At 54.8% G+C, this 22890-nt stretch overlaps 1 protein-coding gene across 6 annotated transcripts in view; it reads left to right on the top strand.

Moving 5' to 3' along the window:
- Positions 1–3168, top strand: part of ZZEF1 (zinc finger ZZ-type and EF-hand domain containing 1) — a 130189-nt gene extending 127021 nt beyond the window's left edge. For all 6 annotated transcript variants that reach the window (XM_070061242.1, XM_070061240.1, XM_070061244.1 and 3 more), the window contains exon 55: positions 915–3168. In XM_070061242.1, the coding sequence (XP_069917343.1) occupies positions 915–995 (81 nt within the window). In that variant the 3' untranslated portion in view covers positions 996–3168. The remainder of the gene's footprint in view (positions 1–914) is intronic.
- The last annotated feature ends 19722 nt before the right edge of the window (positions 3169–22890 follow it).

Here is a 22890-nt window from a genome sequence, read left to right as displayed (position 1 = left end):
CTCATGAGAGGACCAAAGTGGAGAATGGACCTGCAGCCCCAGGATGGCGCTGGGAGCCGCCAGGCCCGATCTGCAGACCTTGGCCTCACAGGTGGCTAGCACACCTGGAAGATGGGCCCAGCCCCACCGGGGTCACATGGGTGGGCACCCTGCTGCGGGTCTGGGACTCTGTCCCTGGCAACTGCTCCCGACAGGAGGGCTCTCCTTTGCTAATGCGGGGTGGGGCTGAGCCACACAGGAAGCACGGGGGGGGGGGGGGGGGGGGGGGTTCTCCTGAGACCCAGGCAGAGTAACAATTCCTTTCCTTCCAAATGGCCGCCCATGTTGCCACCACTCCAGCTCCTGACATCACATCTCAGAGCCGTGACACTCTAGGCGCCAGGAACAGCAGGGCAGCCTCCCTGAGGACCCTTCCTGGCCCTCAGCTGCCCTCCCCCAGCACATCCAGTTTACTGGCCCAGGGTTCAGACTGCGCATCCAGACGTGTCCCACCTGCCACCCCTTCCCCGTTCCTGCCGCCTGCAGCACACAGGACAGTCTGGCCTCCAGGCACCTGCACTCCCAGTGCCCTCCCACCCCAGTGTCCTAGGCTCCCCAGCACCAGTGCTTTGTTCTCCTGCGCGTCTGTACTGTTTCCCCAGACCTCTGCGACTGGTGGCACCCTCTGAGACACCCCCACCTGGGCCTGTGACTGCCTGCTGGGGCTGTGCTCATTCCACCTTAAATGTGGAGTTTTCTTGTGGTCCCAGTAGCTCTTCAGCTCTTAACTCTAGCCTGTGGCACCCGGGGGAGGGAAACCAGTCCGGCTCATCCCAGGTGCCCACCCCGTCCCCTCCGTCGTGCTCAGCCTTGGGTCTGGTGCTTCAGCACTCTGTCAACCAGAGGCTGGCTTGCGACTCTTTCTCCACCCATAGGCTCTGCAGAACATTGCCGCCATCAGCCTGGCCATCAACTACCCGAACAAGGCCACCTGCCTCTGGAATGTGGAATGCTAGCCCTCGGTGTGGCATGCATGGGACCAGCTACACTGTCCACGGGGGCTGTGGAGCAGACCCCTGCGCTCATTCAGGAACTCCCGTGCACGGCCAGATGTGCGGATGTGCCGAGCAGACTTCCTCAGAAGGGCGTTCAGGAGGTGCCGGAGACGGCTGTTCAGGGATCGGCCATCTCCACGATGAGACCCACAGAAGCCACGGGTGCCAGGAAACCCGGCGCCGTCTCTCTGGAGAGGCCTTGTCTCAGCTGAGCTGGAGCTGCACGCTTGCCGTCGGGGAAGGCCCAGGCCACCTTTCCCAGCAGGGCCTCTGCAGCAGTGGCCTCCCCCGGAGCTCCTCTTCACTCTTGCTTCTCGAGTCTGGGTGATTCAAACCAGACCAAACCTGGCAGGAGCCCCTCCCAGCCTCCTCCGACCTCCAAGCAACCAAGGCAAAAGCAGGCGTCACGCTAGCTCCCTGCCTGGCCGCAGCCACCCGGGGACTCCTGGCTGAGAGCAAGTGCCCTCAGGAAAGCCTGTAGAGCGCCCCGCACACTGGCACCGCGCAGCATGTTAGCTGTTGTTCAGTTCCCACCTCGTGTTTTTAGAGCAAAGCCACACAGTTCCCACAGAGGGTCTCAGGGGAGTGACCAGGGGACCAGTCATTGCGGTCAAATCCCTTGGTGTGCGGGCGGCAGCCTAAGGAATCGTCTTTAGCTTCTGCACCTATGGCTCTGAGGTGCCCTCAGGGGAGCTCTCATGGTGGGAGTGAACCAGAAACCCGCTTGCTTTCACTTCTGGGCGACGGCCTGGGGACAGTGTCATGCCACCACCTCCAGGACGGCGGGGTCATCTGGCTGTCGCTTATCCAGCAATAACCACACTAGCTCTCGCATATGCTGTTTCCCATTTTCCTTTTTATGGTTTTCATCTTGCCCTGAAGTGCTGAATGTTGTTCTCTTGCCAGAGTCGCGCTGTGGAGGGTGAGCAGGATTGGCACGCAGGCGCCGCACCAGCCGCAGTGGGACTGGCGGGAAGGCAGAATGCCTGCGGCCGCTGCCATGAAAGGGCAAGTGTCTGGGCCAGACCCGAGGGGCCGGCACAGCCAGGGCCACGCCTGACCACTTGGCCTAGTCGTGGCCTGGCGTGGCCCCTGACCTCTGAGGACCTGTTGGCAGCGTCTGCACAGGTCTGGATTGGGAGGCTGGAGCCTGCAGGGCTGGGGCATCTTCCTGCACTTTTGCTTTGTGAGAAGGCCAAGGTGCAGTGGCCTTCCAGCTCAAAATCAGGTTCTCGGCCAAGTCCCAGCCCCAGGCAGGTGGAACCATCCTGCAGAGGGTGGGGCTGGGGGGGGGTGGTCACAGGAGCCAGGAACAGGCAAGCTCCGTGGCCTCAGGCCTTTCTGCCCTGATGTCCAGGCATGCCTGGCCTGATTCCCATGGTTTGGGGAGTGGGGGTGGGGAGTGAGGCGGCAGTGCTGTTTCCTGGGTGGAAACCCCTATCCCATCTTTTGGTCTTGGGCAAACCAATCTTGCTTTGCAAGTTGCCTGTACCCACAACGGAGGTCCCACGTTCTCTGCCACTCAGACTCAAGTAGTTGTCACCACAAGGCGTTTCCCTGGAGGGCTGTCACAGAGCTGGTCTGTGTTGGGAAGAGGCCCCACTCTGGGCCTGGAAGGCAAATGGGAAGATGCGCCACCCACACCCTCCACACTTCCGACTGACTAAAACAGGGCAGACTGTTAGGGCATAGGGGTCACCTCCTCCCACTCGTGACAGCTACCACCAGCTCTCTTCCCAACCACTCATCAGGAAAAGCCACTGTAAAAAAATGCTGGACTCCTCATAGCTTCTCTCCACGCCCCACCTTCGCTGTTCTGGTCTCCCTGTTCTTCAGTTTGCATAGAACAGGCCTGAGTTTCCTTCACACACAGCTGCTGCCCTTGCCTGGGCCCTGGCGAGGCTCCCTGCAGCCCATCGTGCCCCTGCTTCTGGCCACCTGGTGGCACTGCAGAGCCGGGCCAACTCCCTTCCTGGTCTCCAGCCTGGAGCAGCAGCATCCCAAAGGATTCCCATCGAGATCAACACTTTTTGACCCTTCTTAGGAGGCAAGACTGCCTGGGCGGAGCGAAACCCGGCAGGCATAAGGTGTTGTGGAAACATGTGCCTAATCTCTAAAGAAATTCTGTTCCAAATCATATATATTGTACAAACAGACACTGTTCCTAATGAGAGGAGTGACTTATTTTCATCATTGTTTTTAATTTGTTTTCTTACGGGTTTACGATTTTGAATTTTTCTTATTTGGTTGAAAGAAAGAATTTTGATTATATGAGCTGAGTGAGTTCAGCCTGTAAAAAGAATGTTAAGCTATGAGTAAAATATTCAAATGAAGAGAAATATATTGTACAAATTCTATATAAAAAAGCACAGCTGTGTGTGTGCTTTATTTCTCCCCGCTCACGTCTCTCTCGTGGAGATCATTCCACACGCACTGCACATGGAGTGGCGCCCACGGGCTTCAGGGTCAGTGGACGGAAGCAGGCCCTCTAGCCCCATCCTGAATGTTGCTGGACCGTTAACCCCTTCCCATCACACGGAGCCAGGACTGCAGCCCTCAGGGAGGGGGCCGCACCTCCCTCCCCAGGCGATCCCTGGGCTCTCATTCACCTGGGCCTCTCCCTTCTGCACAGCTCTCCAGAGGTGCGCACACACACATGATATCCCCTGAGGTGCCGGCTCCCTCCTGGGCTCCTGAGCTGAGGGTGGACCTGAAAGGACCCCAGCAGTGTCTCCCTGCTCCTTTTGCACCTGGCTGCTGGGCGTCACCGAGCCTTCCCGTGACACTTCACTCTGAGCTGTTCACACCGATGTCATCCGGCCCTGATGGAACTTCATGTTTAGCAAGCTACTCAGGAGGCCAGCATGGCCAGCGAGCTAAGCTGCTGCCTGTGGCGCTGGCATCGCATAGCACAGCACTGGTTCGAGTCCAGGCTGCTTCCTTCTGACCCATCTCCCAGCTAATGCGCCTGGCTGAGAAGGCACCAGAAGATGGCCCAAGTACTAGAGCCCCTGTCACTCACATGAGACTTGGATGGAGTTCCAGGCTCCTGGCTTAGACCTGGCAAAGCCCCAGCCGTTGCAGCCATTTAAAAAGATTCGCTCTCACTCTCAGCCTTTCAAATAAACAGATAACTTCTTAAGAAATAAACATAAAAAACCACTGCAGAGTCCCAGGAGTCCGCAGGCTGCCATCCAGGACCACTGGGCAGAAGCTGTGCCTGGGAGATCCTCCCGCTGCCACCGTGAGTCACTGCAGCCATCTGCCAGGCAAGGTGCCCAACATGCAGCGGGCAAGCAGAGCCCTTAGTGAGTGTAGGAATCCACAAGGGGCTGCCGCTGTGGCGTAGGCAGTGACGCCTCTGCCTGCAGCACCAACATCTGTTTCCTGGCTCTTGGCTATGGCCCCTGCACCAACAAGGGAGACCCAGAAGCAGCTCCTGGCTCCTGGCTTCGGATCGGCTCAGCTCCGGCCGTTGCAGCCACTTGGTGAGTGAACCGGCAGATGGAAGACCTCCTTCTCTGTCTCTCCTCTCTCTAACTCTGACACTCAAATAAATAAGTAAATAAATAAATATTTAAAAAAGAAAAAAAAAGTCCACACGTGCTGGCAGGCATCTGGACAAGGTGTGGAAACGTGAGGCTTCATGAGAAAGAATGAACTCCAGGATCAAGCAGGTGCCAACAGAAAGGGTCATTTAGTGGCAGGCCATGGGATTCAAGACAAAATCAAGCTGCTAGACAGTCGTTCTGTGTGTCTCTTCTCTCTGGATACAGCATGTAATTTACAATAAACAAAAGTAGAACACTTTCTACACCAGGCAAAAGTCATTTGAAATTTGTGGAGAATCAAGCAAGCAATGGAGACATCATCTTTCTCAGTGACTAACGTTATTTGCAAAAGGTGAGTTACCTTAGGATGTCAACACTTGGAGGGAAGGAAGCCTGCTCACAAAGCTGTTCCCCTGGGAAGCCCAGGGGTCTGGTGGCCTCGTCATGCTGGCTGGTTCTAGCACAGCCTTTCAGCCACTCCCCCTGCGCAGCTGAGGCCAGGCAGGGTCTGCAGCACGTGCCATGGTCAAGAGCAAGTCACTGGGGGAGGGGCCACCTTCCCTGCAGGCTTCCGAAGGGGAAGGAATGGCCTTTCCCACTGCCAGAAGCCCCTCCCACCAGCCCCTCTTCTTGCCTCCCCCAAGTTCAGTTCTTTCCAGACTGAGGGACCATGGGAAGGGCCAATTCCCACAGGGACACCCTCCACCCAAGAGGGCACCTGAACCACAAGGCAGTCACCCCAGCTCTGCACAAGGGAGTCTTGCGGTTACATGGACCTAAAGTAAGCGGGGCAGTGTGTGTGAACACGCATCCATTTCCCAGCGGCCACAGGGTCCTAAAAGTTGCTATTTTAGCCCTGTATTAGCTATGCTGAACACTGCATCTCTTCCCATTCTCCCTCCTCTCTCTCTCTCCCTCTCTCTCTCTCCCCTTTCCCCTCTCTCCTCTCCCCTCTCCAATCTGTGTGTGTGTGTCAAGGATCCAAGTACTTGAGCCGTCTTCCACTGCTTTCCCAGGGTGGGGGATGGGGAGTAGAGCAGCCAGAACTTGAACTGGTGCTCATATGGGATGCCGGTGTGGCAGGCAGTGGCTTAACCCACTGCGCCACAGCACCAGCCCTGAAGTTTGAGTTTTAGGACACACAGACTGTGTGTCCAGTCCCGGATATAAAGAGTGTGTGAAACTGGGGCAGCGGCCGTGAGCCCTGTGCTACAAAGCGGGGCCGCAGCTCCGTAGAGCAGACGCTGCCGCAGGTCAGAGAAATGACAGTGAGAGGCTTCAGCGCTCCAGCAGCGGCCTGCTGCCTCCTGTTGCTCTGAGGTTGGCTCTAGTTGGCCCATTTCATCTCAGGGACAGTCTCCTTTCCACTTGACCTAGTGTGAGCGTGCTTCTCAGTAATACTGTTTAAAAAAAAGAGATGGCCGGGTGGCCACTTGGGCATTGCAGGTTAACCCGCCACTTACAATGCCAGCATCCCCTATGGATGCCGATTCAAGTCCTGGCTCCTCCACTTCCAGTCCTGCTCCCTGCTAATGTGCCTGGGAAGGCAGCAGAAGGATGTCCCACATACCTGGGCCCCTGAACCCACGTGGGAGACCTGGAAGAAGTTCCTGGCTCCTGGCTTCAGCCCCGTGCGGGCTGTTGTGGCCATTTGGGGACTGAACCAACAGATGGAAGACCTCTCTCTTTCACTGTGTCTCTCCTTCTCTCTAACTCTGCCTTTCAAATAAATAAACAAATCTTAAGGAAAAAACCAGGAGGCATTTGGCACAGCAGTTAAGACACCACTGGGAATGCCTGTGTCCTGCATCGCAGTACCCGGTTCAAGGCCTGGCTCCTCTGCTTAGGATCCAGCTTCCTGCCAACGCCCACCCTGAGTGGCAGCAGGGGATGGCTCGAGTGGTTGGGTTCTCACCACCCATGTGGGAGACCAGCTCGAGCTCCAGACTCCTGGCTTCACCCTGGTCCAACCTTGGCTGTTGCAGGCATTTGGGAAGTGAACTAGCAGATGGAAGATCTCTTTGTCTCTCTGCCTTTCAAACAAAATAAAAACATAAATTAAAACAATCTTTTTTTTTTTTTTTTTTTTTTTTGACAGGCAGAGTGGACAGTGAGAGAGAGAGACAGAGAGAGAAAGGTCTTCCTTTGCCGCTGGTTCACCCTCCAATGGCCGCCGCTGCAGCCGGCGCACCGCGCTGATCCTGGCAGGAGCCAGGAGCCAGGTGCTTTTCCTGGTCTCCCATGGGGTGCAGGGCCCAAGCACCTGGGCCATCCTCCACTGCACTCCCTGGCCATAGCAGAGAGCTGGCCTGGAAGAGGGGCAACCGGGACAGAATCCGGCGCCCCAACCGGGACTAGAACCCGGTGTGCCGGCGCCGCAAGGTGGAGGATTAGCCTATTGAGCCATGGCGCCGGCTAAAACAATCTTAATAGATAGGGGATAACAGGAGTGTCTTTAAATTAGATGGTGGTGTCAAGGTACTGATGCACACAATGGTGAATACGCTAAAACTCACCGTGTTGTGTTTCACTTTGGGTTTTCTGTGTTTCACTTTGTTTTATTTTAAAGATTTCTTTATTTGAAAGTCACAATTACAGAGAGAGACAGACAGATAGAGGGAAACCCCATCCCTGTCTTGTTACTTGTGTTTCTGTATGTAACAGGCCCATGGTGTATTGAGTACTCATTGTTTCATGTCTTTGAGCTGAGTTAAGGGGAGACAGTATGCGCCGACACTGCCTTCCATAACTGCATGGTTACCTCTCTCCGCGCGCTCCGGTTTTTCATGTGGGGTCACGTAGCCAGCTGAGGTCACTCGCTTTCAGCCTGAAGAACCTTCTTTCGTGTTTCTTGGAAGGCAGGTCTCCTAGAACAAACGCACTCGGTTTTTATCTGGGAATGTCCTTATTTTGCCTCCACTTTTTAAAAGATGTATTTATTTATTTGAAAGGCAGAGTTACAGAGAGAGAGAGATCTTCCACCTGCTAATTCACTTCCCAAATGGCCTCAACAGCTGGGGCTGGGCCAAGCCAAAGCCAGAAGCCAGGAACTCCATCCTGGTCTCCCACATGAGTGCAGGGGCCCAAGCACTCGGGCCATCTTCTGCAGCTTTCCCAGGCCATAGCAGAGAGCTGGATAGGAAGTGGAGCAGCCAGGACTCAACCAGCACCCATATGGGATGCCAGCACTGCAGGCAGCGGCTTCACCCTCTATGCAACAATGCCAGCCCTGGCAAAAAAGTTATGAGAAAAAGTTCACATAGAACTCACCACGTGGGGCTGGTGCTGTGGTGTAGTGGGTTAAGCATCCACCTGCAGTGCTGGCATCCCATACAGGCACCAGTTCTAGTCCCAGCTGCTCCACTTCTGATCCAGCTCCCTGCTAATGTGCCTGGAAGAGCAACGGAGATGACCCAAGTGCTTGGGCGCCTGCACCCACATGGGAGACCCAGAAGAAGCTTCTGGTTTCTGGTTTTGGATCGGACCAGCTACAGCCGTCTGGGGAGTGAACCAGCAGATGGAAGATCTCACTATATATATATGTGTGTATGTGTGCTCTTGTTTCTTCTCTCAGCTTCTGCAAAAAAACAACAACCTTAAATAAAGTAATAATGATAGTGTATTGACTTTGTAACATTTTATGTGTAACAATACATACAAAGGGAGAACAATATAGGAATAATGTTTCTATGTTTTATTGAAACTGAAGCTATTCCGATAAACGTTCCTTTAAAAAAAAAAAAAAACAATTTATTTACTTGAAAGGCAGAGTGACAAGTGGCCACAACAACTGCAGCTGAGCCAGGCTGAAGCCCCGAGTCATGAACTCCATCCGGGTTTTCCATGAGGGGACTCGAACTGCCACTCAGATGCAGGTGTCCTGGGTGGTGGCTCAACCTGCTGCGCTGAACACCAGCTCTCTGGTAAACCATTCTGCTAAGATACCTGCGTCAACAATTAGGGGAATAATGCAGGAAAAACGGGGGCTGGAGGGAGGAGGAATTACTTAAGAAATAGTAAATGTGAATATTAATGTTAAGTTCTGCACTAAAAATACTTATTTAATGCAAAAGAAAAAAACAAGAGAAAAAAGATGTGAGACACACAGAAAACAAAAAGTGAAATGCCAGACATATATCCAACTGTATCAATAATGACACTGAATGTGAATGGACTAAACAGTGCCATGACAAGAAGATTAAAGAAAATTACTATTTAAGATCCTGGGGCCGGCACTGTGGCTTAGCAGGTAAAGCCTCCACCTGCAGTACTGGCATCCCATATGGGTGCCAGTTCGAGTCCCAGCTGCTCCACTTCCAATCCAGCTCCCTGCTAATGCACCTGGGAAAGCAGCAAAAGACAGCCCAAGTCCTTGGGCCCCTGCACCCATGAGGGAGTACCAGAAGAAGCTCTTGGCTCCTGGGTTCAGATGGGCCCAGCTCTGGCTGTTAAGGCCATTTGGGAAATGAACAAGCAGATGGAAGACCTCTGTGTCTCTCTCTGCCTCTGCCTCTGTAACTCTGCCCTTCAAATAAATAAATAAATCTTAAAAAAAAAAAAAAGTGGCAAACTAAACCTAAACCTAAAGAAAGTAGAATAAAGATTAGAGTGGAAATGAATAAAACAGAGAATACAAAAAAAAAAAAAAAAACCCACAGAGAAAATCAATGAAACTAAGTGCTGGTTCTTTAAAAAGATCACAAAATTGAGAAGTCTTTAGCAAGACTGAACAAGAAAATAGAGGAGATTCAAATTACTGGAATCAAAAATGAAAGAGGGGGAATTTAATACCTGTCTTCCAGGGAGAAAAATAAAGAAATTATAGGGATAATATGAACAATCGTGTGTCAGCAAAATGAATAACTTAGATGAAATGACAAATTCCTAGAAAGATATAAACTAGCAAAACTAACTCAAGAAGAAGCAGACAATCTGAGTAGTCCTATAACAGGTAAGTAGATTAAATTAGTAATCAAAATGCAATGCACAAAGCAAAGCCCACAACCAGATGATTCCACTGGGGAGTCCTAACCTTTGAAGATTTAATACCAATTCTTCACAAACCCTTCCAAAAACAGAAGAGAAGGGAGCGCTTCCCAACCTATTCTGTAAGGCCAGTATTACACTGACCCCCAAGACCAGTTGAGGACATCACTAGAAAACTACACATCAGCTTTTTTTTTTTTTTTTTTTTTTTGACAGGCAGAGTGGACAGTGAGAGAGAGACAGAGAGAAAGGTCTTCCTTTGCCGTTGGTTTATCCCCCAATGGCCGCTGCGGCCAGCGCACTGCGCTGATCCGAAGCCAGGAGCCAGGTGCTTCCTCCTGGTCTCCCATGCGGTGCAGGGCCCAAGCACTTGGGCCATCCTCCACTGCACTCCCTGGCCACAGCAGAGGGCTGGACTGGAAGAGGGGCAACCGGGACAGAATCCGGCGCCCCGACCGGGACTAGAACCTGGTGTGCCAGCGCCGCTAGGCGGAGGATTAGCCTAGTGAGCCGCGGCGCCGGCCAACACATCAGCATCTTTTATGAGTAAGGACACAAAAGTCTTCAACATGATAGAGCCAGATAAATCCACATCAAAAATTCTGCACCAAAAGAATTCTACACCATGACCAAGAGAGATCTACCACAGGAAAGCAAGCTTGGCTTAACATCCCCCAAAACACCAATGTAACATACCATATCAATAGGATAAAAAAAAAATCTGTTCATTGCAAAACATAGAGGAAAAGCATTAATTTACTGATAGAAACTCTCAAAGAAAAAAAAAAAAAAACACCCTCAGGAGAGAAGGGAATTTCTTCAACCCAGTGAAGGGCGGCTATGAAACACCCGGATGCTGGATGCTTCTCCCTAAGTCAGGAGCCGCGCAGGGCTGCCCGCTCTCACTGCTTCTACTCAGCATCGCGTGGGAGAGTCCAGCCAGGGCAGCATCCATCCAGTTTGGAAACAAGCAAAGCCAGTCCTACTTTTGTATGACTGGATCTTTTACTTGTGAAAACATGGACGAATCCATGAAAATTTACTGACACTAACAAAGGAATTAACCAGACTTCAGGATATAATATTAGTACACAAAAATCAATTGCATTTCTCTAAACTTCTAATGGGAAATCCAAAAATGAAACTCCAGGAGCCAGTGTTGTGGTGCAGCAGGTTACACGGGCATCCCATATGAGCACGGCGGCCTAGTCCCAACTGCTCTGCCTCCCGTCCAGCTCCTGCTGCAGTGCCTGGGAAAGCAGCAGAAGATGACCCAAGTCCTTGGGCCCCTGCCACCTGGGTGAGAGACTCGGGTAGAGTTTCAGGCCCCTGGCCCAACCCTGGCTATTGGGGCCATTTGGGGGGTGAATCACTGTATGGAAAAAATCTCTCCCTCTGTAACTGTACCTTTCAAATAAATAAAATAAATCTTTTCAAAAAATAATTCCATGGGGCTGGTGCTGTGGCGTAGTGGGTAAAGCCACCGTCTGAACTGCTGGCATTCCATATAGGCGCCGATTCGAGTCCCGGTTGCTCCACTTCTGATCCAGCTCCCTGCTAACGTGCCTGGGAGAGCAGCATAAGATGGCCTAAGTGTCTGGGCCCCTGCACCCATGTGGACGACTCCTGGCTCCTGCTTCTGGCCTAGCCCAGCCCTGGCTGTTGTGGCCATTTGGGGAGTGAACCAGCAGACGGACGACCTCTGTCCTCCCTCTCTCCTCTGTAACTCTTTCAAATAAGTAAACAAATCTTTAAAAAGAATTCCATTAACAACAGCATTGAAGAGAGTAAAGCACTTATGAATAAACGTATCAAAAGACGTGCAAAACCGCAGGACACTGCTGAAAACTGGAAAAGCCCGCCAGCGTCACGGACCGGGGTGGCTATGGCCGGCCCTGCTCTGAGCGACAGGGCGGGAGTTCCCACCCTGCACACACTCTCCCCGTCGGGCTCGGGGTCTGAGCGGGGCTCCTGTGCCTCGCAGACTTCCTGGGCTAACAGACCTGCCTGCGCCCCGGGCCCTGAACTGAGGGCCACCGTGGTCCGCCATGACACCTGGGCTTCCCCAGAGGTCGCCTCGCAGGCCAGCCGCCGGCCCGAGCAAGCGCGCCCGGGCCGGAAGCCACAGTCATTTTATAACCCACAAACCCACGGGGCACCGCACCACTTCCGCCTCATCGCTGCAAGCCGGCGGTTAGTCCCGCCCACACTCGGGGGGCGGAGCTTCAGCCGGGCGGGGCTCGCTGGAGGAGGCCGCCGCTGGCCCTGGGTCCTCCTGGGTCCTCCTGGGTCCTCCTGGGTCCTCCTGGGTCCTCCTGGACTTAACGGGTCGCTCTTCATCGGACTCTCTGAAACTGTGAAACTGTTAGCTGGACAGGGGTAGACCCAATACCCATTTGTTCATCACTGCGTGTCCAGATCAGAGCGCAGGGCCCAGCGCTTGCCAAATAGTAGTTGAATGGATGACTGTGTTAAATATCTACTTCAGACAGAAAAAGTCCCGCAGCCTCGGGGCGGGTGGGCTTAGACTGGGCCCAGGGGAAGGGGAGAAAGGCTCTTCTGTACACCCCCCCCCCCCCCCCCGCGCAGAGGTTACTCATGATTGAAATGTGTCCACAGAATCACAAATAGATGTAAACTCGGAAAAACAAAAGGTTGTTTGATCCCGAGGGATCAGTGAAACAGCGCTCAGCAGCCAGGGTAAGTCCCCGAAGACCAGCACTCCAGTGGACGAGGGCCGCCCGCGGAGAGGCAGCCGGGCCAGGTGTAACTGCGTGGGCGAGGGCCGGAGGGAGGGACCAGGCGGGGGGTGGGCGCGGGTCTCCGGGCGCCCCCTGCTCCCCTCCCAGGGCTCGTGCATGGAGCAGTCGGGCAAGGCACCAGGATGCGTGTCCTACCGCACGGGAGGCCTGAGCACAAACACGTTAGAGAACGTATTAAGTGCAATTAAGCACTGTGCAGACAGGCCCAGGGGTACAGCTACCGCCAGGGAAGGTGGCATGCGTGCCAGTCCCTGAGCAGTCCCGGCTGCTCCACTTCATCCCGCTCCCTGCTGATGGGCCTGGGAAAGCAGTGGAAGAGGCCCCGGTGCTTGGGCCCCTGCACCCACCTGGGAAACCCGGTGGAGTTCCGGGCTCCTGGCTTCAGCCTGGCTTAAGCCCAGACGTTTGCAGAGTGAACCAGCAGATGGAAGACCTCGTCTCTCTGTAACTCTACCTTTCAAATAGATCTTAAAAAAAAGAAAAATGGGGGCCGGCGCTGTGGTGCAGCGGGTTAACGCCCTGGCCTGAAGCGCCAGCATCCCATATGGGCACCAGTTCAAGTCCAGCTCTTTGCTACAGCCTGGGAAAGCAGTGGAAGATGGCTGAAGTCCTTGGGCCCCTGCGCCCACGTAGGAGACCCGGAGGAAGCTCCTGGCTCCTGGCTTTGAATCAGCCCAGCTCTGGCTGTTGCGGCCAATTGGAGAGTGAACCAGCAGATAGAAGACCTCTCTCTCTCTCTCTCTTTCTCTCTCTCTCTCTCTCTCTCTCTCTCTCTCTCTCTCCTGCCTCTCCTCTCTGTGTAACTCTGACTTTCAAATAAATAAATAAATCTTTAAAAATGCAGATAATTAAAGTAATATTGCATGTGTATATTTATTGATATGTAAACATATTCACCCCATATTACTAAGTGAAAAAACAAGTTAGAGATGTCAACGATCCCACTTATATGAGAAAAACTATAATTTTTGTCTGTAAAGTCTGACAAAATTTGCAATAAAATTTTATTGGTGAGATTATGGGAAATTGTATCACTTTTTGCTTATCTGTATTTTGAATTTTGTCCTACAATAAATGTGTAGTCCTTGTAGAATAAAGAAGGAAAATAAAGGGTTTTTTTTTTTTTTTGAATGTTCTATTGTGAACACTGACTTTTTCAAGTTTTGTTTTTAAATCTGTCACAGGGTTTGGCATTCTGGGCTCCAGGCTGGAATCCATGGCGGGCTTCCTGCTTGGGGAATTGTGTTTTTCCAGGTTGCCTGAGAGGCACTGGGAGTTTGGAACAAACAGGCGCTGCCCGCGCCTGTTTCTCACGGAGCCCTGAGCTGGGCAGCCCCAGGGCCGCAGTCACCACAGGGCCCTGGGCTGCCGCCCTGGCCGGGCCTCACAGCCGCCCACACTGAGCAAGGAGGCCCCCAGGCCTGTGGCTCTCACTCACCTGTATCTATGGGAGCACCCTGATGAGGTCACTGGGGCCTCTGCTGCCCCCCCCCCCCCCCCCCGCCCAGTGTTTCTCTTGCTATGGCTCCCTGAGTAGGACTAGGCACGTGGCTGCAGCCTGTCCAATCAGAGACTTCCATTCCCTTGCTACAGGGATTGGTCCAGGGTTGGGCATGTGACCCAGGTCAGCCAATGAAATTCAGACCCAGGACTTTTGCTGCAACTAGAGAGGGACGTTCTCTCTCCCCTGGGGTTGCTTTGTTGGGGGCCGAGAGCATCAGCTGGAGCTGCTTGTGAGCCTGCTGCCACGCCTATCGAGACCCTGTCTGAGAATGAAGGCCACTGTTCAGTTATCCTTAGGTATAGCCAACCTGAGACCAGCCACCTGCAGGAGCCAAGACTTTCCCCTTTTTGCTCAGCTACCCTGAACTGAGTCTGTTGCTTACAACCCAAAGAGGCCTTAACTAGTTCAGAGAACTAGGGGCCAGGAGCCCTGCAAGGCCCAGAGATGCAGCTGTGACTGGCAGAGCCGCCACTGCCTAGCACGGCGCACAGCCCAGAAAGCACCAGGCCACCTCCAGGGCCCTGACTTTGCCTTCGGTTTCCCCGGCAGCCCACAGCAAGCTGGCATCCTGATCCTTCCATACGCAAAGTCCCTGCAGAGCCAGTGAACTCTCCCAGCAAGTCCTGTGGCTGTGGAAGAGCGGGCTGGATTCACCCCTCCGAAGTGCTTGGCTCCAGTGTCCAGACTCTGTGCCTTGCATTGCAGCTTAGAGGTAGTGTGCATGTCGCGAGCTCTACAGGTAGGCTTTAGCATTCCAGTCATGTTTTCCCCTGGTGACTTTTGGAAACGGGACTCCCAACAAATGTGTGACTTACTGTCTCCTGTGAGTGGCCTTTGGTGCACACAAGTTTTATATTCTGATGAAGCCCAGTTTATCTCGTTTGTCTTGTCTTGCCTGTGCTTTCACTGTCCTATCTAAGAAACCGTGGGCAAGGTCAACATCATGAGAATGTACCCCTGTGCCGTCTTCTGAGAGTGTTACCATTTTTGCTCTCTTTTCTTGAACTGTTGTATACAGTGAGGGTCCAGCCTCATTCTCTGGCCTGTGGTCGCCCCGTTGTCTCAGCCACACCACACAGACCCCTGAGAACCCCGGAGAAGAGCACTGTTACACTATTTTGGAAAGGACCAATGTCCTAACCACAGACCAAATTCAGTTCATGACGGTTTGGGGCTGAGAGAATGGGGAAGGTCAGGCTCGAAGAGAGAGCAGGAGCAGAAGACAACGTGGGAGGGGAATGAGATGGGGGAGGTTACGAGGGCACTGAAAATCAGGGGGCCAGGGGGGCAGGCTGGCCAGAAGTGGGGGGCCGCCCCAACATAGAGAGCTCAGCGTAGCAGAGAGACCAGAAGCTGGGGGTGGGGGTGAGGCTGAGACCAGACACAGGAGGAAGCCTGGAGCCCCCTAAACAGGCCTGTAGAATAATGAGGCTCCGTGGGTGATGGTGCTCAGAACACCTTGCTCCCTCTTCCCAGCTGCTGGGAAAGTCGTTGACCCCATCTCAGGGTGAGAGGTGCCATGTGAATTCCGGAACCCAACTCTCAGGGCTCAAGTCCTGGGCTGTTTTGTGCTCCTACCGCAGGCGACCAGAGACTGGGCCACTTGAAAGGACAGACATGTATTTGGCTCACAGTTCTGGAGGAGAGGGGCCCTGTCTGGTGAGGACCCTGCTGTGTCCTGACCTGGCAGCAGGTGTCACATAGGCAAGACAGCAGGAGTGGGGGAGGGGACCCAATCACCTCCCCAAGGATCACACTCCCACTCCCCACAATAACCACGTCAATCCGTTCAGGGAGGCGTGGTCCTTATGACCTGGTCAGCTCTCATCACTGCTGTGCTAGGGGTCAAGTTTCCAACCCCTGAGCTTTGGGGGGCACATTAAAAAGAGATGTGTCATCCTGGGCAAGTCACTTCACCTCTCTGAGCCCCCAAGCCTCGGGAGAAACGGTCGAGGACACAGATGTCAGGGTGAACGTAGGCCTGTGCTACGTGCCAGGCTCAGTCAGCGTCCTCAGGCTGCGGAAATCTAGAACAGGCGCCTGAAGTGTTTCAAGACACTTTTACTTATTTATTTGAGACACACAGAGAGAGAGAGAGAGAGAGAGAGAGAGAGAGAGAGAGAGAGAGAATGTTCCAGCCACTGGTTCATTCCCCAAATGCCTATGACAGCTAGGGCTGGGCCATGCTGAACCTGGGAGCCAGGAGCCCAATCTGGGTCTCCAATATGGGTGGCAGAGACCCAGCCACTTGAGCCATCGCTGCCAGGGTCTGCATTAGCAGGAGGCTCGAGCCAGGAGCTGGAGCCTGGACTCGCATATTCTCCTGACTCTGATGTGAGTGGCGGGCATCCTCATCAGTGTCTTACACCCCTAGGGCAAACGCCCTCCTCCATCTTTCTTTTCTAATGTTTACAGGCTTTTTACAGTGAAGGTGTATACACTTACGAGCAGAGAAACCAATGAAGCCCAGGACTTGTGTCTGGGTCTCAGAGCCCAGGCCTGCTCTCCGTCCGGGACAGGAGGCCGAGGGCGAAGGCCACGCTATTGGTTTGACCTGAGTGTGTCCGGGCTGTGCTGGGCTTGGCGCCAACTGTGGCAGGAAGCATTTGCTGCCAGCAGTGCCGGGCCCTTTGTGTCTAGGCTGCTGGGGCAGGGAGGAATGAGGTGAGCCCATGAGGGTGTAGACTTGAGGACCTGGCTGAGGGGGTGTGACCCATTTTATAGCCCTGGTGGCACCGCAGAGGGGGAGGTAAGTCGCTCAAGTTTTCTGGGGCTGGAACTCCAGCCTGGCCCCGGCTCTCTGCACCCCATCCCAGGAGGCCGAGATGTATGTGCCGGGCCCACGGGTGCCTGTGCTGCCCACTGTCAGCATCGACCCCTGGCTACAGTCACATCCGCTGTTTGGCCGTGGGCGTGGGCTCCGCCACACCTCCTTGGGGGGAAGCTGGCATTGTGTTTCCAATGGCTGGCTGTGGAAAAATCACACACAAGGCTGAGTAAACAGAGAACCGGGGGTGGCCGCCACCATGGGAACTGTGGGGTGGAGGTGGCAGCCAGGGCTTGTGCAGCGAGGCCGCGGCTCAGCCCAGACTCACCGTGGAGCCAGGAATCTGTCAACACTGAGCCAGGGGGCCAGGGAGGTGGCCCCAAGAGGGCTGCAGCCCAGGGAGTTCCCCAAGGTCCCCCACCATGTCAGAGCCAGGGCCAAGGGCAGCACCCAGGGCACCCAGTTCCAGCCCTTCTGCCTCCTATTCTCCCAGCCAGAAAAGCTGGCAGAGAAACAATGGGAATTGCACTTGAACTGTAATTTCGAGTAGGCTTTGGGGACAGCTGGCATCCTTCATCTTCCAGACCCTGACCCTCAGATACATACAGCCCCCTTGTCCTCCCCTGAGGCTCTGGGCCGCTCACCCTGTGCCCGCCACCCTGCAAGCTGGGGCCAGCCTGGGGCTGGGCGGGCAGTGGCCTCCACCCTCCTCTGTGGAGCTGGCCCCAGTTATGTGCCTACAGGAGGAAGTCCCTGGCCTGCTCTGCTCCCCGCCAGCAGGATGGCCAACCACACTCCTGCCCGCCTAGTACTCCTCCCTCTGGCTTCTCCACCGGGGCTGTGCTGTGGAGCACTCCTAGCTGTGACGTCAGAGCACGTGACTCCACCTCGCTGATGGGAGCATTATAGGGATTGGCTCAGGCCAGGTTGATTTCTTTCTTTTTTTTTTTTTTTAAGATTTATTTATTTATTTGAAAGAGTTACACACAGAAAGAGAAGGATAGGCAGAGAGAGAAAGAGAGAAAGAGAGGTCTTCCATCCACTGGTTCACTCCTCAATTGGCCGCAATGGCCGGAGCTGTGCTGATCCAAAGCCAGGAGCCAGGAGCTTCTTCCAGGTCTCCCACGCAGATGCAGGGGCCCAAGGACTTGGGCCATCTTCTACTGCTTTCCCAGGCCATAGCGGAGAGCTGGTTTGGAAGTGGAGCAGCTGGGACTCAAACTGGTGCCCATATGGGATGACGGCACTGCAGATGGCAGCTTTACCCTCCCTCTGGCAGCTCCCTATGGGCATGGGATCTGGGGCTAGCCTTGTCTCATGGGAGGCTTAGCTCTCTGTACACGGGGCCCAGTAGCACCTTGCATCCAGGGTGACATGAGTCAACACCTCCCGTCCTCCTCCTGTGCCCTGAGCTGCCTTTGCCTGCACTGGGGCAGGGCTTTCTGCCAGGGCTGGTGATGGCTTGGGCTGTACCTCCATCCCCACAGGGGTGCAGATCTCAGACGGGCCATGTGTGTGGCTCAGGTGCCATCCTGAAGTCCCAGCTCCCCGCTCGGCTGCATTGACGTTTCACAGACAGTGCTGCCAGCGCCGGAGGCCACGTCCGCCACCCCCACAGCCTGTGTTAGCTCTGGGCCAGAACCTCGCCGGAGCCATGGTAAACAGCGTGCACTCGTAAATGGAGCCTGCGAGTCATCCACACGGAGCCCAAGAGCGGGCTGTGCTCCCCGCCCTCCTTCCCTGGGTCTCCCTGAAAAGCATCTGGTGGTGCTCAGCCCCTCACTCTGCAGCTCCCTGCAGCCAGGCCGAGGGGTGCCTCTGGCAGTTCTGATTCAAACACAACCAAGCCCTGTCTCTGCCGTCATCCAGAAGTCAGAGCAGAAGGCAAAAACCGGGCATGGCGAAAATGTCCCTTGAGACCCTCCAGGAACGGGCGGGAAGCCAGGTGCTGTCAGCCGTCGCTCAGTCTGGTGTGGCTGGCTTTTCCGGCCAGGACTGGCCAATCTTGGATTCTCCAGGGACCCTACCTGTGAGCCTCATCCATGTCACCAGGTCCTGAGAGGTGCTCAGAGCAGCAGGTGCATGGCCCCATCAGACTCCCCCAGTGAGCACTTCCCCACTCTTCCTTCCTCTCTGTCTCCCTGTCCACCCGGAGCCTAGAAATGAGTAGGAAGTGCCATGACCTGTCTGGGAGAGCACAGCTGGCATTTTTTGGGCGTGTGCCATGTGCCAAGCTTGGTGCTAAGTTCCCTGTCACTAGGGGGTGCATTCAGCTGGAGGGAGCAGAGTCCAGATCCTAACTGCTTTGAACAAAGGCTTATCTCTCAGAACAGGAAGTCTGGAGGTGGTGATCCCGGGGCATTCTGCAACCCAGAAATGCCCTCCATCCTTAGCAAGTGGGTTTTACAGCCACAAGCCGAATGCCTCATGGGTACAGAACAGCTGCTGAGGCTGCAGGCGTCATGAACTTTTTTGCAGGCAGGAAGTAGGAAGAGCAAAGACATATCCTCTCTTTTACTCAGGAAGCCCCCAGCAGACTTCCCCTTACCCCTCATTGGCCAGCACAGGGTCACGTGACCAACCTCAGCTGTCCAGGAAGCTGGAAAAACCAACTATCTGGCCAGAGGGAGAGTATCACTGTGACTGGCTTAGCCAATTCATGCTCCATACACTGGGCCTGGGCACGTTACCACCTGGAACAAATTCAGGCTTTGGTTAGCAGTAGAGTGACCACCCAGCAGTGCTATGTATTTTCAGCATTAGATTCTCCACCATCCACGGAGGTGGGGCCTATCACAGTCATGTTTGACAGATGATGAAACTGAGCTCAGACACTTTTAGTAACTTGCCCAAGACCACACAGCTGGTAACTGGGGCTGGAGCCAGGGGATGTTGAATGCCACGTTGTCTCCACAGAGTGTATCCCTAACAGCCTGCACATGCCTGATGCCTGGCCATCTCCCGCCCCTGACCGTGACCCTCCTGAGGGAAGAGGCCACATCTTCTTCATCTTTGTAACTGGAGAGGGTCCTGCAAGCGACCGAGGCCCTGCTGAACCGATGGACACACAGAACTGGCTGGTTTTGATACTTACTGCTTTGTAGTATGTTTCAAAACCAAAAGCACACACTCACCAATGCTACCTTCAAAACACAGCTTTGCTTCTGTATTGTTTTCCACTGGGTTCTTGAAGTCCTGGGCTGAATTCCAAAGTCAACACCACCCACGACGGACATTTAGGGGAAGGAGAGGAGGGTGAAAGACCAGTCGAGGCCCTGATGAGTGTCAGTTCCTCATGAACTGTACAGCCATGGAAAATTCTTTGTTCCGCCTGTTGGCTTCTTGCCTCCAGGATCTGGGTGGGTGTTGCCCTTGGCAGCCTTCCTGGTCAGGTCATGGTCTAATCGGAGGGGGAGTGTCCTTGGGGAACAGAGGCCAGACCCAGGCTGGTGCCTTGAGAGCATAGCTAAGGACAAGATGGGCAGAGCATCAGCAGCCCGCAGGCCCGCGCTGGCCACTCACGTTGGCACTTGTGGTGGCCTGTGGGACTGGGAAGGACTAAAGCCAGAGGACCTCTTGGGTGGCTCCCTGTCTAGCCGAGGGTGATGGCTGGTTACCTCGAGGACCACGCTGGGACCAAGGAGACCCCTGGCCCATTCTCATATGCAACTCCATACCATGAGCACGGGTTAGGAGCCTAGCCCTGCACTACCTGGTGACCTGGGGCAAGCCGGCCAGAGCTCTCTTTGTCGACGTCCCAGTGGCTAAGAGTCTGGGCACTGGGGCCAGATGGCCTGGGTTGAACTCCCTCTCTACCATGTACCAATTGATCTTTGCCTCTTGCCCACGACAGAACCTGCCCTTCTGAAGGTTAAGTAATATGTTTACCCTAGTGCTCCCAGTAGCTGCCTTTGTCAATGATTGGCCAGGAGGGTCTGGGCTGGTTTGCATATTCAAATGAGGGGTGTGGCTCCAGGGCATCAGAGGCAAATAGAACCCAACTTGCAAATCTGGGCATTTTCATAGAGTTTGTTAGAGGCTGGGGGGGGGGGGGGACAACAGAGTCCAGCTGAAGGTCAGTGACACCAGCACACTGAGCCACTCTGGGAGTGACCACACTCACTAGCCTTTGCATTGGGGCCTGGACTGGGCTTGCCATAAGTCATAGCCTCAGGGAGGGAGCCCAGAGAGGTAGAGGACAAGTCAAGGTCATCCAAGGGACCAGCTGTGAGTCACAGAGCCCTGCCCGTGCATCTGCCCCAGAGACTGGCCACAGCCCAGGCGTCAGGTGTCTTGGATGCAGAGCCCAGCTCTGCCGTGCTGGGGATCAGGTGCCTCTGCCAGTTTCCTCCACCTCTCTGGGCTCCTGGGCCCCACCTGGGGATCTGGAAAGGGCCCAGAGCAGTGGAGCTGACCTGGCAGAGGCAGGGCTGGGCACTGGGCCACGGAGACAGGATATCCCCAGGGAGCTGGGCCGGCTGCCCACGCAGGGAACACCAGGGCGGAGACCTGGCACTCTGGGCAAGAAGGCCCAAAAAGGCAGGAGGAGGAAAGTGAGGACAGATGGGCCCCCCTCTCCCCCTCCCCCCAGGGTAAAGAACTGGCCAGGGTTGTCGTGGAGACCATGATTACAGGCAGGAGGGGTGGGAGGAAGTAAGAGCCCACAAAGACAGCCTTGAGTTTTTCCACTGCCTCCGGCCTCAGAGCCCAGACCCAGCCCTGGTCTCCTGCCACGTGGTCCTGCAGGCGTCCTGTGAACTCCAGAACCAATTCTGTCCTACCCCCACTGCCCAGCATCCCTGTGTCCAGCTGCCTAAAGCTGGCATGGTTCCCGGGAGCTTCCACCTGCCTTGAGGACATGACTAGCTGCCCTGGCTCAGTGGCAGGCCTGGGAGCAGCCCTGCCCCTCTTCTGCACACAGGGGCACGCATGGCCCTCCAGACTCAGGCCCTGAGCAAGATAAGCCCTGCCCTCGGGTGCCCTCAGGCCAGCGGTCTCTTCCCCACAGCAGGAAGCAAGTCCAAGATCTCAAATTCCCTTCAAGTTGTACCACAAGGCTCGCAAGCTTGGCCACTGTAACAATGTACAAGGCACACAGGGGCTTTGGGTTTTGTCTGCTAACAACCTGTTACCTGCAGGCGGCCTGCTCAGGCTTGACCTGGAGCAGCCGGTGCCCCCTCCCTGCCTGTACCCCACAGTCAGGGAGCCTCTGTGCACTTGTACAGGGAGAGAAGCCTAGAGCCAGGAGGGACCCCGACCCACATGTGGCCCTGGGCAAGTTGCCATGCCTCTGTGGGACGTACACTGCTCTATCCCACGGTGGGAATGACACGAGCTAGTGGACACGCTGTGCTCATCCGTTCTTTTGATATGGGATAAGCTGAGTTAGAGGTCACAAACACAAGGTCCCGCCCCATGTCATTCCGTCCTGTCTGCCTGTCAGAGACCCCCTTTCCCCGGATGCCCTGTTTTCACCTGGGACTTGGGGAAGGGTCACCATGTAAATGTGTACATCAAGCTCCATGTAGACGCCTGTGGAGCTGTCATAAACTCCCTGGGTGACCAGACTGCCTCATAAAAGGAGGCGCTGGGCGTTGGCTGCTCTCTTCCTTCTGAGACAGGGAGGAGAGAAGGTGCTGAGGGGGTCTCCTCCCTCTGCCTCCCTTCCCCACCCCTTTCTCTCTCTGGCCCACTCCAACTATGCTCGTGTGTGTGTGTGTGTGTGTGTGTGTATGTGTTTTCTTACCTTCTAAATAAACTTGATCACTCTGTGCACTGTATACATGCCCATGCTCCAAATGCTTTTTTTTTTTTTTTTTTTTTTTTTTGACAGGCAGAGTGGACAGTAAGAGAGAGAGACAGAGAGAAAGGTCTTCCTTTTGCCGTTGGTTCACCCTCCAATGGCCGCCGCGGCTGGCGCGCTGCAGCCAGCGCACCGCGCTAATCCAAAGGCAGGAGCCAGGTGCTTCTCCTGGTCTCCCATGGGGTGCAGGGCCCAAGCACCTGGGCCATCCTCCACTGCACTCCCTGGCCACAGCAGAGGGCTGGTCTGGAAGGGGGCAACCGGGACAGAATCCGGCGCCCCGACCGGGACTAGAACCCGGTGTGCCGGCGCCGCTAGGCGGAGGATTAGCCTAGTGAGCCGCGGCGCCGGCCTCCAAATGCTTTTTAAGCAAAAGGCAAGGACCTGGATTAATAAAATTAGACCCCACTGCTCCCGCGTCACTCTCACTCCCCAGTATTTGTGCCTCAGTGCCTTTTCTTGTCTTATTGCATTGGCTAGAAC

Source organism: Oryctolagus cuniculus, chromosome 17, assembly GCF_964237555.1.
Source record: "Oryctolagus cuniculus chromosome 17, mOryCun1.1, whole genome shotgun sequence".
NCBI lineage: Eukaryota > Metazoa > Chordata > Mammalia > Lagomorpha > Leporidae > Oryctolagus > Oryctolagus cuniculus.
Note: the sequence above shows the minus strand (reverse complement) of the source record. Positions and strands in the feature narration are given on the sequence as shown.